This window comes from Mchenga conophoros, linkage group LG3 (genome assembly GCF_057382185.1).
Source record: "Mchenga conophoros isolate Kocher_MC1m ecotype Shallow Benthic linkage group LG3, M_conophoros_male_GT1.1, whole genome shotgun sequence".
NCBI classification, from domain to species: domain Eukaryota; kingdom Metazoa; phylum Chordata; class Actinopteri; order Cichliformes; family Cichlidae; genus Mchenga; species Mchenga conophoros.
The window spans coordinates 29,258,678-29,275,340 of NC_140528.1; the positions used below are offsets into that span (position 1 = coordinate 29,258,678).

At 43.3% G+C, this 16,663-nt stretch overlaps 1 protein-coding gene across 1 annotated transcript; it reads right to left on the bottom strand.

Annotated features, from left to right (window-relative positions):
* Positions 1–9,635: 9,635 nt before the first annotated feature.
* On the bottom strand, positions 9,636–16,417 carry LOC146578031 (E3 ubiquitin-protein ligase TRIM21-like). Its single transcript, XM_085256586.1, has 2 exons — positions 16,344–16,417; positions 9,636–12,050 (listed from the first exon to the last, which is right to left on the bottom strand). Exon 2 carries the CDS (start codon positions 12,039–12,041, stop codon positions 10,383–10,385), a length of 1,659 nt encoding a protein of 552 aa, XP_085112712.1. The 5' UTR covers positions 12,042–12,050; positions 16,344–16,417; the 3' UTR covers positions 9,636–10,382.
* Between the last annotated feature and the right edge of the window lie 246 nt (positions 16,418–16,663).

A 16,663-nucleotide genomic window follows, 5' to 3' on the forward strand; every position in this document is an offset into this window, starting at 1 on the left:
GTGGACATTCAATAATCATAAAGTCGGCACCGTTTTTGTCTCAGTATCAAGTCAGTTAAAACTTTTAGTCGTCAGTCCATCACAGTCCAGTCACATGCATACATCCACACACATTCATACCAGATATTGCTGATAATCGAGCCTCACGTGCAACCTATTCGAGGCTCCATCACCAGCAAGATGACGTCATCATTTTAAAGGAAACAGCTCCTTGTTTGTTTTTCCTTCTTTGGACTGGATTGACTCGCTGCAATCCTTTTAGGCTTCAGGACTTCTCATTCGATCAGTGTCACATATAAGTGAATTTTCTCCCAAGCTCATTATAATCATGGAGAAAAAATACTTTGCGACTGTTTTCAATAAGAATATTTTATAGCGCTTTAAAGTTCAATCTCTCAGGCCTGGATTAAAGAGCTGATTTGTTAAATCAGGAACTCACAAAATACCAAAATATCACCACCGGTGGATCACACCTCTCAGATGTTCTTATCTCAGTGCACTGTAACAAAAGAAAAACAAACGTAAACAATAAAACACTCATATAATAACAGATACTGGGGCCCATTGCAAACATGTCCAAGCATAAAACCATCTTTCTCTCTCTTAGAGAAAGAGAACAATCCAAACCTCACTGATAGAATCAACCTAGTGTCAAACAAAACCCAAAAATCAACCAAGACTTCACACACACTATATTGTGTAGGCATACAGGCACCGTAACTCCTTTTTTTTCACTGACAAAGACATGTTGGATTGACTTGATTCAATAGTAGACACTGGCTACACACAAATGTTTTGCTTTGGCAGAAACTTAAACAACTGAGTCAAATCAACACAACCTTTTCATATTCTCTCCGAAATAAAACTCACATCATTCACTCATCATTTTCGCTCTGTACCACTGCTCCTTATCAGGCTGTGTGAAGCACAGTACACAATTCAGTGGAGGCCTTAAGCCATAAACAGACGTCACGCACAGACATTGTTTTCACAACCAAACTACTTTAGACCTTGTCCCCTAAATCTACACAGATGCCCTCTGTGTGGCATGAAATGCATTTGACCAATAAACAATCAATGAGTTCTTATTGTTTTAACCGACTCCATATTTGGATGTTTGTGTGCAGCATTTGTTAGTAAAGCATTCTTCATTGCATCAGCGTGTGTGTGTGTCACTCTTTATTGCACAAGCTTGTAGATGTGTGTGTGTGTGGATCACTTCTCAGTGAATTGTATCAGCATTTCGATTTTTTGCACGTGTGTGTGTCATTTCTCACTCAATCAACGAGTGCATATGTTCATATGTGTGTTTCTCTTCATTCTGAGTCAGTGCATGTAGATGTGTGTGTTTGTGTGGGTGTTTATGTTCATCACTTTCCTGTTCTGGTGTTCTGGGTAAACCACGGCCTGAAGCGTGCCCTGGGGTCCTGCCCTCCTCCTTTTCAGTCCGTTTGCATCTGTTGGTGCTGCTGCTCAAAGTTCTGTCCATACTGGTTCTGGCCCCAATTGAGGCAGTGCTTTTCTCCAGTATTCTGCATCTTCTCCTTATTCCACTCCTCCTTAGCTTGACCCTTTTGCTTCTGTAGCTCCTTCAGGGTTTTGATACGCAGCTCAATCGTCTGGATGTCAGTGTCAAGCTCCAGTCTACGCTGCTGCTCCAGCTCTTCCTCTGTTTCTCCTAGCCAAGTCAAGATTTTGTTCAGGTCAAAGTTCAGCTGCTGTCACTGCTGCTCGTTCTGCTTTGTTCTCATCTCCTTGCTGAGGTCCTGAGCCTGATTTCAAGTCGTGTGTCTGGGACTCCAAGCCTGATGGGTTCGATAATCAGCCAGCTCCTCCTGAGCCATGCTCAGTTTTCTGCTCTGATGCCTTGAGCTCTTACTGAGGGGCAGAAACCTCACAATCTTTTCCGTCCACTTCAGATTGAAGTACATCGATGTTTTCCTTGCTTTGCTCCACGGCCTTTTGCGGCTCTGCTTTTCGGCTCTTCTCAGAGGTCAGCTCCTGGCCGAGCCCCGACACCTGTGCCTTCAGCTTATTTTCTCCTGGTGTTTTGTCCATTCTGAGGTGCCTCCTGACCTCAGTTACTCCTCCTGTCTCTGGCACGCCCTTTTTGCTGCCCGATGGTCATTGTTGGTCCGTCACTGTCCTGCACAGTTTTAATGCAGAGTGGTTAAGGTCAGCATGGTTTTGCTCGGCCTCACTTTTCATCTGGGCTTAATGGGCGTCTCGTCACAGCTCTGTCAGCTGACGCTGTCTTTTTCCATATGGCAAGAGTGTGAAGAGTGTGTGAGAGGGGTGTGTCCGATCAGGCACAATGCTGTTGGCTTTGCGAGTGCCTTGTTTTCCAAATCCAGATGTTTATTTGTCACGTACACAGCAACAGAGAGAACAGTCTGTTGTTGGGATGGCTGAGGTCCTTCACGATCTTCCTGGTCTTGGTCCAGCACCGCCTGCTGTAGATTGAGTGCAGGTCAGGGAGCTCGGAGCGGATGGTGCGCTCAGCTGATTGCACAACCCTCTGTAGAGCTTGTCTGTCCGGCATGGTGCTGTTCCCGAACCAGACAGTGATATAGCTGCTCAGGATGCTCTCAATAGTTCCTTTATATAAGGTGGTCAGAATCGGTGGTGGGAGCCGGGCCTTTCTCAGTCTTCTCAGAAAGAAGAGACGCTGACGGAAATCTCCCCGTGTAGTGAAACGGGCCTTGGATTTAACTCTCTCCGTCTCTGCTGCATGAGATCGTTTTCCTGCAGCACTGTTGATGTTTTCAAGTTGTTGTTGTGGGTCCAGCTGCTTTAGCATTTGGTCAGAGTCACATCGAAGATGGTAGAGGAGAGAGCAAAGATGGTAGAGGGGAGAGCAGGAGTCCAGGGTCCGCCTCGGCTTTTCCGGGTGACAAAGCAGCCTGTAATCAAACATAAAGAGAAAAAACAAAACAAACACAAAACAAAAACAAACGAACAGGAAAATGATGTTGTGTTGGCTGCGTTATTCAGAGAGGGGAGAAACAACGGGACCAGGCCCTGTGTCAGCCTTCTCTCCCCCTTTTTTTGTTTTTTCTCACCATATAATCCACTCATAACCCACCAAGCTGACAGGACAACACAGGTACATGTTAAAGTTCTTAAGATCATGTTTAAAGCACAAAAATGGAATTTTTTTTCATTCAGTAATCACTTGTATTAATCAATCAGCAGAAAACATGTCACAATTTGACTTTTATTAACCACTAAATTTGTCGTGTCTTCTTTTTTTTTTTTTTTTGAAGTTAAGTTGTTGTCCTGCAACCCAGAGAGTTTATTTGTTAGTAGTGGATAAACTTTATTATTTAACGGCGGGTGTATGTTAAGTTTCACTGCTTTAAACTTGCTGGAAAATCTTCACGTGTTCATGGGTGTAAGCTGTTTCTTCATTGCGTGTATGTGCGTTTGTAAATGGGCTAATTTAACGTTTTTTCTCAAACGAGGCATTTCTCTAGCACGTGCCTCTCTCTCACATTTCTCTGCTTGTGTGTGTTTTTGTTTCACCTTTTTGTTGTGATGCTCCGGACGCCTTCCCAACCTCCACAAGTCTGTTGGCCCCAATTTTATATGTTAAAACTTCTCTTAATTTCTCCTTTAATTCTCTGCTAGCTGCTGTCTTTTCCACAGCTGCTGATTCTTGCTGAGTTTGGTTTCCATTACTATAATTTGCTTCGGCCACCGTGCTTGTGGGGGCAGTTGGTCCAGGCCCGTAGCCACCTGTATCAACACACTGAGAGATTTATTTAATATCATTTTCATCATAATCTTACTCTGCCGGCTGCAGCTGCACCTCACCCACAATCTCACACAAAGCTCAGACAAAACTCTTTTATTTTATATTACAAAGACGTCTTATATTTACAACCACTGACAGGCCTGACAGATTCAGCACCTAACAAATTTCGACAAATTTAACCATAACGGGTCCAACCGAAGAAAGGTGACTTTTTTGTAATCAATCAAACAGTATCTGTTACTTCTGGAACAGTTTCTGACCTAACTTCTAAAATCCCTAACTCAATTTAACTTTGTCCAAAAAAGCACATCACACCGTTTCCAACGGTGAGGAGAATCTAACTCCTAGCTTATTTCAGGATGCCCTGTACCCCACAGATAAGCCAAACTGAACTAACCCTGTTCGCCGACAGGTCAAGACCGTGCGTCCACGGCCAGGAGGGAGCGTAACCTCTGGGCTATGCGCTTCTTAGCAACTTTTGGTGCCGTTCTATAATAATTTATAACAATTTGAAACAACAGTCAACGCCCTAAAACAAGAGTCTGACTAAGGCAAGTGCCACCTAGAGGTCAATGGAGCCTACCCTCACTTATAATCACACAGGACCACACTTACAACCAATTTGGACTCTAACCAACAACATGACCAATTCCCTACCAAACTACTTGAGCCTTTATCTCAATTCCTTGGGACTCTAACCCAGCATTTCTTTCATTTCCTTGGGACTCTAACCCAGCATTTCATACTTTTTCAACTTCATTAAAGACTCTTAGCCGACTTTAACTGCATAACACACGCGGATCCTCATCAAAATCAAAACAGACCCTCTACCAGTAATTTCAGTGAGTAGACTTTAATTTAGTCATATCCAATTTGGCACACTTTGGAAATAATTCAACAGGTAGTGCCTTACCTTTAGATAAGCCGGCTTATGCCCACTCACATCAGACCACTGGCTCGTGCCTGTCCGTTCGACAACCTCGGACCGTCCAAACTTTTAAATTCCACCCCAATACCACAGGACAAGCCCCCAAAATGTTAAGGTTCAAAAATATTGGGGATGGAGACAAGAGAAAAACCACAATAACAACACTGGTCCGGTCGGGTTGAGTCAAACGATGATTTTTAATGATCACACATGTGGGAGATGGACACTGATGCAGACAGCCTCTGATCTCAAAATGGTGGAGCATTGCTCAAACTCTTATAACCTCTGGTGCCTCCACCTTATCATAAAAAGCCTAAACATTCACATGCTTTCTCTCACACAGCGCCTAAGCTACGACCTTGGCTCCCTGTTTATCTGCTCCTGCTGAGATGGGGCAGAAAACTCCAGCATGTTCTCTTCTAATCAGACAAATAAGACGATGACTTTCTGCAAACAGTATTTCTTATAACTCAGCAGTATAATGCATCATGAAACAATATCATTCATTCACAATAAGTCAGCAGTTTAATATAATGCAAATCAGTTTAACTAATGCAATAGTTATCAGCTTCTTCTAATTCAGGAGAATAATGCAAACTAAAACTACATAATAATTCACAATCTTTAATTAGGGGTCTAACATGGCATAAAATAATATTATAATCTAACACCGGTGTATCAGAAAAACTCAGGAGAGTTTTCTCCAAGCATGACATCCCGGTGCATTTCAGACCCAGCAACACGCTTAGACAGAAACTGGTTCACCCGAAAGACAAAACGCCAAAACACAAACTTAACAATGTGGTGTATGCTGTACAGTGCAGCGAGGAATGCTCAGACCTCTACATTGGAGAGACCAAACAGCCACTTCACAAGCGCATGGCACAACACAGAAGAGCCACCTCCACAGGACAAGACTCAGCAGTCCATCTGCATCTTAAGGATAAAGGTCACTCTTTGAGGATGCCAATGTTCACATTTTGGACAGAGAGGACAGATGGTTTGAAAGAGGAGTGAAAGAAGCCATCTATGTCCACTGTGAGCGACCATCTTTGAACAGAGGCGGGGGTTTACGACACCAACTCTCTGCCATCTATAATCCAGTTTTGAGATCCCTTCCCAGACGCCTTAACGCCCACTCATATCCTGGGCCATCTGATCTCAGGAATTCGCATGATAAGGTGGGGCCAGGTTTCACAATGAACTCACCCGAAACTCTGGCTGATTGGGACCCACGCCCAGTTTCCCACCTTGGCTCAGGCGATTAGAGGATCATCAGGGGGTCCTTTTGTCCCTCTGTGGGGGGTCACTCCCACTAGGTTTATATCTGGGACTCTCCACCATTTGACCTTAGAACTGAAGAAGCTTCTCGGATGAGAGGTGAAACGTCTTCAAGCAACTTAAAGAAGTCCAGACGCTTTTCTTTGCAAGCTCCTTTGACTACGATGACCTGGATGACTGAGAACCTTCACAGACAAGTAAAAGTGAACACTTTTCAGCCATCCGCCAGAACGCGACGGCTGTTAATATAACCGACAGCTCCTTTGTAGTAAGCCTTCTCCCCCGCATTTCTGGCTTGTAAAATTTTCGGCCAAACTTTCTCCCTCTCCACACGATACTCCTTCATCAAGTCCTCGGCAAAAAAGATTTTTTCACTCTCAGAAATCTGAGCATTTTTGGACTTCTTCCATATTCTGTCTCGGTGTAGGCGCTTTGTGAACTGAATTATGACTTGGCGATTTCTGCCCTCTTCTTTTCTTTTAATCCGGTGCACAGTGTCCACAATGTCTTCCATATTATCTGACCATTCTGGGGCGATCCTGGCGAGAATTTTGATCACCTCTTTTCTGATATATTCGCCTTCTTTCATTCCTTTAATCCTTAAATTCCACCTTCGTGAATACCGGTCTCGTTCTCTTGCCTTGTCTTTGAGTTCATCAACTTCTCTCCGTAAGGTTGAGGCTTCCTTCTCCAAACCTGCGATTTTATCTTTACAATCACGGTCTTCAGCTGCATTGAATTCAATGGACTCAGCAAGACTGGTAATCAACGAGGCATTCTCCGATAATTTTTGTTAATGTCCGCCATTTGGTCATCTTGTTTATCAAATCGCACGTGGAGAGCTTGAATAGCTGCTTGGATGTCGCTCGCTGTGGGACTGGGTTTAGCAATCTTTCTCAGATGGTCACCTTTAGACGGAGTCGAGAGAAGCAAGTCATTCATTTCCTCCAGATTCCTTTTTTCCCCGCTGCCACTTTCAAACTCCATGTCTGAGAGGCAGTAGTCGTGGTCATCCGCAGCTGAAGCCAAATCTTGTATTTTATCGTTCTGGGAAGACTTGCTTTCCCTTTTATCCTTCTTCTGTTCTTTTGGCATCTTTGTGAAGTCAGCGTAAGATTTTTGAGGAAACAAAGCGTCAAAAAAAGGAGGGTTAAAAGGTACCTTGCAGCAGAGCTAAGTACGGAAGCCAAGGGGTTGTCACATGATTCGGAAGGCATTGTGGGCATTGAAGGCTCAGCCAATCAGAGCCAGCGGATTTCGTTACGCGGGCATTTTGCCGTAACACGGGCAGAAATATTGCCGTTCAGTGCCTTCGTAATTTGAATTTTTCGTTAAACAGGGTTTTCGTAAGTCGGGGTTCCACTGTATTCTGCATTAGCTAAGTTGCTAGCATTAGCATCAATCCACCTGCAGCCTAAACCCACAATGTACACACAATGACCCGCATCCTTTACCGAGATGTGCGAATGATCAAACAACATCCTGTACTGTGAGGTGTGCCGTGCACACATTCATTGTAATGTGTGTTTACTAACCTGAGGCAATGAACCTGCTGTCAGCGTGGGCAACAAGTAGACGAAAACGCAATAATCTTTAAATCGTGAACACAAAAGACACTAGTGATGCGCGAATCATGAACGAATCGTTCAATACTCGCGAATCACTTTACTGACTCATGAATCATGATTCACAAGCCCAACTGACTCACTGACTCATCCCTGTTGCTGTTAGCAGCAATGTATCTAGCTTATAATTAAAATTGTGGAGAAAAACACAACATCCAGTATCTTAACAAAAAAAATTCTGCTCTGAACTGGAAGAAAAAACCCCGAGCAGAAGCTCACATCAAGAAAATAGCTCCTCGGTTCACAGTAGCATCACTCTGCTAACATGCTAACAGCACATTTGAGCTACTCACCCCCTCCCTTCCTGGTCTGAATTGTGAATTGGCAACCAATGTTCTTGGTTGGCAACCAATGTTAAGGCGCATTACCGCACCCTGTCTCACAGCTCAGTGGACATTTAGATGAGAAAATATATATTTAACACATTTAAGGAAAATACTAATGAAATAAAAATAAACAAAATATATGTTTATTAAGCAATTTTGATAGGAAATTGCTTAATTTTAGAAATGTTTTTGCTCTATAAAATAGTTGGGTTTTTTTGTTGTTTTTTTTAGAATCACTCATCTTAGCAGTAGGATTTACATGAAAAGAGAAACAAATTAAGTTTGAGTGAAAATGTACATTTTTTGCACTCTCTGGTCAACTGAATCAATGAATCAAATGACTCAAAAATTCCAATTCACTTTGAGTGACTCATTAAAACTCGATTCAGTAAAAAGAATCAAATTTACCATCACTAAAAGACACCTGCTGTGCTGGCGTTAGCTTCACAACAGGAAGTTCTTTCTGTGAAATTCTTTTTCTGTGCCCCAAAACACTGCTCGGTACCACCATCGCGCTCTGCGCCCTCTAGTGTCTGGATGTAGAATTGCATTTTAATGCCGAAACTCACAATCCAACAAGCGGCGACAGGTTTTTGCAACGTGTTTTTAAATTACCGTAACTTTTGAACCGTTTGGTCAATTGAAACTAATCCAGTTGTTTCTGAAAGCAGAGACTCTGCGCTTTCTCTGCATTTAACTTTAGCGTGAATTTGCATGCACAGTTTGTTCAGCTGATAGAAAAGTCACATATGAAACTAGAAAGTGCATTTTCTGAAGAAACTGCAGTGTGAATGCTGAAATCTGAATATATGCAATGAGATTTAAAAAAACAGAATTTTTAGCCTGAAAACAAGGGCTGAACTGGTAAATGCTGATGTTTACACAGAAGAAGAAGTTGGAAAATAGCTGAAAATGCTTTAATTGTAAATGAAAAAAACATAAGTATGTATGAGGTCAAAGGGACTGAATGGGGAAGATTGGCAGCAGACTGCCATGTTCATGTTGGGAGAGGAGAGCCAGAATAAGCTTATAGTCACAGTATATGAGCTATACGGCTGTTTCAGAGTTATCCTTGGTGTGAGGCAGACTGCTGTCACACTGGAATCCTGTAAACTTTTCCTTCAGCAGTTGAAATGACATCTTTTTAAATCTTTTTCTCCTGAATTCCTTCTGAAAACATTTGAACACAACAAAATCGGTGACCCGACGTAATTTTTCGGTTGGAAAGGAGAAAAGGAGGATTGGAGAGGCTCCTGACGGAGCTGCTGTCAGACGCCAGAACTGGAGGAAACTGATTCACCCTCACAGAAGCCCTTCAAAATAAAGGTAAGCAGAGCCTGTTATATCAAAAGCTGCAAAATTCGCCATAATCCAAATTAAAATTTGAGCAGTGAGTGGTTACAGTTCTGTCAGTCTCAGTTAGATCGAGTGTTTATATGACAAGATACATGTTTAATAGATAAAGTTGGTATTACAAGTTAGTAAGAAGGTTTTTGACAAAGGTTGAATTTAAGCCTGAAGTTTAAAAGTGAAAGAAATTTCAAGGTTTATCAAAGCCAACAAGGAAACAGGTCAAAGGTTAAGATTAAGGATTAAGATGAATCAGAAAATTATGTAATGAAATGAAAATGTGAGATAAAGGAAAAGTAAAGTGTTCTTTAACAGTACGACATTGATAGAGTTTGTTTGTGTGTTTGAGAGTTCAGACAGAAAGGGAGCGCACAATCGTGTGTGTGTCTGCAGCTGTTGTGTTGTTGCTGCATCGTTGCCTCAGGGGGAAAGTTGTGTGTGTGTTATGCAGACTAGCAGAGACTGCAGCTGTCAGCAGCCACACACACTTTCTATTCTTCAAATCAAATCACAGTGAAACATGTTCACTGACAGCTCAGCTTCAGCATCGTCTTCATGCTGTGACTGCAGCCGTTCAACTCTGTTTGTCTTTAACCCAAATCATCACAACATGCAAATATAATCATCAAAATGATGTGACTGGAAGGATGCAGCAGTCTGTGCTCCACCTTTCTCCTCCACACCTGCAGGTGGAGAACATGGATGCATGAATCTCTACAGAGTTCTTTGAATATTATCCGTCTCATCAGTTTTCAGTGAACAAAACTCCTCACAGAGCCAAAATAAGCAGTTTGTATCCAACATAACTCAGCTGGACTCTGATGCTCCGTATAACAGCCACACATGAGTCTGGATTCACTCAAAGCATTGAACAAACTTTATTGGAAATGAAGCTTTTGGACATTTGTTCTCTGATATTTGCTCTTCAGCTCGAGTCTCCATCAGTGGGAACATTTCCTGATTCAACTTTTCTTCTGTTCAAATCAAACTCCATGAGAATCAAAGTGTGAATCAGAGTCCTGATGATCAGATTCTATAGAAACATGGAGACTGTAGAGGATTTACACTCAACATGTTCATTTGTTCCCTTCAAGAAAAATCAATCATTCATCCAATTAAATCGGTCGTTGATCAGTTTGATTGACAGGACAGATGATCAGAGGTGCAGAGTTTTTACCTCCATCATTGGTACAGGGACAGAAGAATGGGTGGAGTTTGTGAGTGAAGGAGCAGCCAGTAAAGGAGTAGATCAGAGCTGCAGCACCTACATCATAAAAGGAGACCAGACCCTCCTCATAATCCACAAACACCCCCACCTTCTCAGGACCAGGATGGAGACAGAGGGGGACTAGAGGGGAAGCACCAGCTATGTACTCATTTCCATTTACCAGCCCTACAGTCCAGAAACCATCCTGAGGACTCGCTCTGATTCGTCCCTTCCTGTTGATCGACTCTGTGGCCACTCCTAATTCCCACTCAGTCTTTCCTTTAACCTGAACCTCAAAGTAAAATCTGCCTGAAGAGAAACTCTGCTCTCCTAAAACACCAGGACATTGAGAAAATCTCTCTGGGTTGTCTGGAAGATTCTTCTCCACATCAGTATCATAAACTTGTTTTCCATCATCAGACAGGATGAGGTCAGGATGAGCTGTATCAGGATCCAGAGTCACATCCACCTCATCCTGCTGGACCCTCTGCAGCTCAGCCTCAAACAGCTTCTTCTTCATGGGTTTCCAGACTGTCTCCTCCAGCTGAGCCACAGCTCTCCCCACAGTCCCCTCATATGATGGTGGATGAACTCTGACCTCTGTCCAGTCCTTGCTGGGTGGAGCAGCTTTCAGGGAGGAGAAGCTTTGGAGGAGGTGGAGGTGGTCTTCAGAGCGTGAGAGCTGCTCCACCTCAGAGCTTCTCTCCATCAGCTCAGAGATTTCCTGTTCCAGATCTTTGATGAGACCTTCAGCCTGTTTCTCTGTAGCTTCCTGTTTGTCTTCGATCTCCTTCATGAGCTCCTTCAGGCGTCTCTCAACAGACTCCATCAGAGCCGTGAGGACCTGAACACCTTCTGCTATCTGTCTGTCTGCAGCATCTTTACTCATCTTCACCGACTCTGTGATCTCCTGAATCTTCAGTCGTCTCTTCTGGATCATCTGCTGAATCTCAGCCTCTGTCTTCTCCAGCTCTGCCTTCTTTCCTTCATATTCTTCTCTCAGAGGAACAAACTCGTGGTTCTTGTGGTCTAAAACAGAGCAGAGCACGCAGACACATGTCTGGTCGGTCTTACAGAACAGCTGCAGAAGGTTATCGTGCTTCGTGCACATCCTGCCTTCCAGGCTCTCCACAGCATCAATCAGCTGATGTCTTTTCAGACGTTTCACTGTCAGATGAGGCTCCAGGTGAGTCTGACAGTAAGAGGTCTGACACACCAGGCAGGACTTCAGGGCCTTCAGTCTGGTTCCAGTGCAGACGTCACAGGGAACTTCTCCTGGTTTGGCAGCTTGTTGCTCTGAGCTGCTGCTGCTGGCTTTCTGCTGAGCTTCACGTCTGAACTGAGCAACCATCTCAGAGATGAAGGTGTTGACCCTCAGCTGAGGTCGAGAGTAGAACGTCTCGTTACACATGGGACACTGACAGATGACATTCATGTCCCAGTGCTGACTGATGCAGGTTTTGCAGAAGTTGTGTCCACATGGTGTAGTGACTGGAGCAGTGAACACATCCAGACAGATGGAGCACAGAAACTGATCTTCAGATCGCAGATTGCTGGCAGCAGACATGTCTGCACTCTGAGGGAGAAAGAAAAGAAACATTTGATTCAAAATTCACTTTAAATTTCATTTTTACAAAGAGAGAAACAAGCGTCAGTAGTCTGAGGAGCTTGGAGAGAAAAGCATCTGGACTTCTTTAAGGTTCTTGAAGACGTTTCATCTGAGAAGCTTCTTCAGTTCTCAGAGTAACTGGTGGAGACCCAGCAACACACTGTTGTGGAAAATTTAACGATAACCTGCAACACACCCAGTGAGCTTGATTTGAAGTGGGGGGCTATACCTCCTCCCTCACAGAGAGAATTATGACCTTGTTTTCTGCTTGGCCGTCACCTAAGGATTTACATCCCTGATAAGCCGAAGGAGTTTCACTATCTGTTTAACGTCTCCCATTACAATGGCCCCACTTTTTTAACATTCCACATGCATGTAAACTGGTGACAGGAGTGCTCTTTACTATAGTAAAGTGAGAAAGTGATATTCACTCGCTGGGAACAAACACCCACTGATGTATAAAATAAAGACCAGGGCAGTCTCAGAGCTGCGAGTCTCTGAGCCCTCACTCTCGTGCGAGCACTCTCGTGACTGCCCTTGCTAGCAAGAAAATCTGTGTGTTTCTCCTCTCTGATTATCTGCTGAAGAAGTGTTTTAGAATACATCTCTTGACATTATTTTGGTCCTTCGAGCCGGATCAGAAAATATCAGAACTGTTATCTGTGACTCTGTTCCAGGATCCAGCACTGATTCCTGACGCCGTGGGAAGCCAGCACTGAAGTCTGTCGACAGCCCTCTTAGACTAGGAGAGAGCCCCAGGACGTGAATTCGGGTCTGGGCCAGTAGCCTGGTCCACGGCAGTTTCAGTCTGACGATCCGAACCACCAGTGAGATGTCCGAGGGTGAAAAACACTATTTTGGTATATAAAACCGCCACGAAGGTTTAAAGTAACAAAATAAAATAGGTTAGGATTCAACGAAAGGAATCAAATTAAACTTAGGTTTTAGAGGTAGCCATAATTACTTCGTAACAAATTGTAAAAGCGCGCAAATGTCTATGTGTGTGTATGTGTCTGAAAGTAAGTTGATTTTACAGCACAACTGAACTACTTCCATTTTATGTCTGTGAAGGTTCTCAGTCATCCAGGTCATCGTAGTCAAAGGAGCTTGCAAAGAAAAGCGTCTGGACTTCTTTAAGTTACTTGAAGACGTTTCACCTCTCATCCGAGAAGCTTCTTCAGTTCTAAGGTCAAATAGTGGAGAGTCCCAGATATAATGCGATGTGGGGTTCCACGCAAGATCTCATCCCGTGGGGTCAAAATGATCATGAGAACGGTGAGCAAAGATCCCAGAACCACACGGGGGGACCTGGTGAATGACCTGCAGAGAGCTGGGACCAAAGTAACAAAGGTCACCATCAGTAACACACTACAACGGCAGGGAATCAAATCCCGCAGTGCCAGACGTGTTCCGCTGCTGAAGCCAGTGCATGTCCAGGCCCGTCTGAAGTTTGCCAGAGAGCACATGGATGATACAGCAGAGGATTGGGAGAATGTCATGTGGTCAGATGAAACCAAAGTAGAACTTTTTGGTATAAACTCAACTCGTCGTGTTTGGAGGAAGAAGAATACTGAGTTGCATCCCAAGAACACCATACCTACTGTGAAGCATGGGGGTGGAAACATCATGCTATGGGGCTGTTTTTCTGCCAAGGGGACAGGACGACTGATCCGTGTTAAGGACAGAATGAATGGGGCCATGTATCGTGAGATTTTGAGCCAAAACCTCCTTCCATCAGTGAGAACTTTGAAGATGAAACGAGGCTGGGTCTTCCAACATGACAATGATCCAAAACACACCGCCCGGGCAACAAAGGAGTGGCTCCGTAAGAAGCATTTGAAAGTCCTGGAGTGGCCTAGCCAGTCTCCAGACCTCAACCCCATAGAAAATCTGTGGCGGGAGTTGAAAGTCCGTGTTGCTCGGCGACAGCCCCAAAACATCACTGCTCTCGAGAAGATCTGCATGGAGGAATGGGCCAAAATACCAGCTACTGTGTGTGCAAACCTGGTAAAGACCTATAGTAAACGTTTGACCTCTGTTATTGCCAACAAAGGTTATGTTACAAAGTATTGAGTTGTATTTTTGTTATTGACCAAATACTTATTTTCCACCCTGATTTACCAATCAATTCTTTACAAATCCTACCATGTGGATTCATGGATTTTTTTTTTCACATTCTGTCTCTCACAATTGAAGTGTACCTCTGGTGCAAATTACTGACCTCTGTCATCATTTTAAGTGGGGGAACTTGCACAATCGGTGGCTGACTAAATACTTTTTTGCCTCACTGTATGCACTGGGCTGGGTGATAAGAACTACACCCAATACTCATTTGCACGACAGCACACAAGAATGAGAAATTCTCTCACTGGAAGAAGAGCCAGCACTTAAAAGTTTACCTTCTACACTGTGGTCGGATGGTCCAACAGATGTGGGATTAATAAAAAACGCAGACTCGGTAATAGTACAGACTGTTTCATCCCACAGGCCCATTAAACCACAATACCCCTTATCTAAAGAAGCAATAGAAGGGATTAAGCCAGTGATAAAAGATATGGAAAAAGCAGGAATTCTAATAAAAACTAATTCTGCTACCTGTAATACTCCAATCTTCCCAGTCAAGAAAGCTAATACTGGAAAGTATCGTTTGGTACATGATCTGCGAGCAATAAATGAAATTATGGAAATGATACCACAAGTAGTAGCAAATCCCCACACTATACTGAATCAAGTCACTCCAAAAGAACAATGGTTCTCAGTGATAGATTTATCAAACGCCTTTTTCTCAGTGCCTTTACATCCTAACTCACAATATCTGTTTGGCTTCACATTTGAGGGACAGAGATACACCTATACTAGGTTACCTCAGGGATTTCAAAACAGCCCCACTCCCTATGCTGAAGCTTTAAAGAAATCAATGATGTCCTGCCTCCTGCCAGCAGAAGGACAGTTTCTACTTTACGTAGATGATATTTTAGTGACTGGCCACACAGAGGAAGGGTGTAAACAGAACACTATGGCTGTGTTACGTCACCTGGCTGAGCAAGGCCACAAAGTGTCTCTGAATAAACTCCAATTATGGAGACCTGAAGTAACATACTTAGGCCACACCCTCTCAGGCGAAGGAAGAAAACTCCTAAACAAAAGAAAAGAAGCTATACAAAATGCACCACAGCCACAAACTAAGCAACAGGTTTTCTTGGCTTTACACTGGCTCCTGGCTACAGGTGCTAAAAAGACCACTCATTGGAGTTGGGATATTTTTACTTTTATTTTGTGTCTTTGTAACATGTATACTGCCATGTCTAAAACTCATGATTAACGGCATAATATTGTCCACTGTTGGTGCATACATAGCCGTGACAAATGATGATGATGACTCCGACCTGTTGGAACATGAAGACTTTGTGTGATTAATGGCGATGTGACAGAAAATGTACAACAAGATGTTACAAACTGATATCTCACTAAAAGTTATACGTGACAATTTGTTTGTCCAAATCAAAGATTGATGTTAGTAGAGAAGAAGCCACCATGATAAAGCCTGTGTGTGAAAACGAGATCAGTGGATTTGATCAAAATCCCATTTAAGGAGGAATTCTGTCCTCCAGTTTGTTTAAATAAGCTTTGGGATTAAACAGCATCATCTATGTTTGTGTCTGATGACATGTTTGATCCAGGTCAGCTTGAATATCACAGCTGATGTGTGGAACTCTGACATGTTTAAAGCCTGATTATCAGGATGATTCAAACACATCTGTCTAAATAATGAGATTCATGTTTCCACACAAAGTTATAAAGTGCAGCATCGACTGTTTTCTGAATGATTGAGGAACATTTGTGACTCTTACAGGATACACTAAGTCAGATAATCTTTGTAAAATGTGTGAATGACTTTTTGAAGTACTGACCAAAATCTGCTGGTTTACAGTATCAAAGGCTTTATATCAATAAAGAATAAATAGGTGTTTTCACGTCTGTAATCCTTATGATCAATCAGATCCAGAATCAATCTAAGAGGAACAGGAAGTGATGAATAACCAGGAAGTGTGGAGTCAGTCTGAAGTCCAGAGCACAGCCTGAGTCCACAGTCCTGAGCAGAGCCACAGTGAGACTGAAGCAGCAGCTCGATGCTCCTACAGTGGATCTGTGGTTACATGAGCAGATTTCTATGGATCCAGTGTGACTGTGATGAGTCCTGATGAAGTGAACAGAGTGAAGATTTGTGTAGAAGCAGGAAGTGTGATCAGCTGCACTCACCACTGTTGCTGAGAGGAACCTGATGGACTCCAGTGAATCTTCTTTTAGAGACAAACAGGACTCGACTGCAGCTCTGCTGCTGCTCTCTCACACTTTCCCTTCTGCAAAATGATGTTGAACTTCTTGCTTTTCAGGTGTTGCTCTGCCTCTTCCTGCAGCTGTTTGTCTGGTTTTGCTGCCTCTCCCTTTACAGGAATCAGCCGGTCTGTACTCAGTGACTGTGTGCAGCGGGTGGGAGGAGTGAGGAGTGGTGTGTGTGTTCACACAGTAATGACGGCCTCAGGTGATCAGGAGAAACTCACCTGGATTTCCTTTTTCCA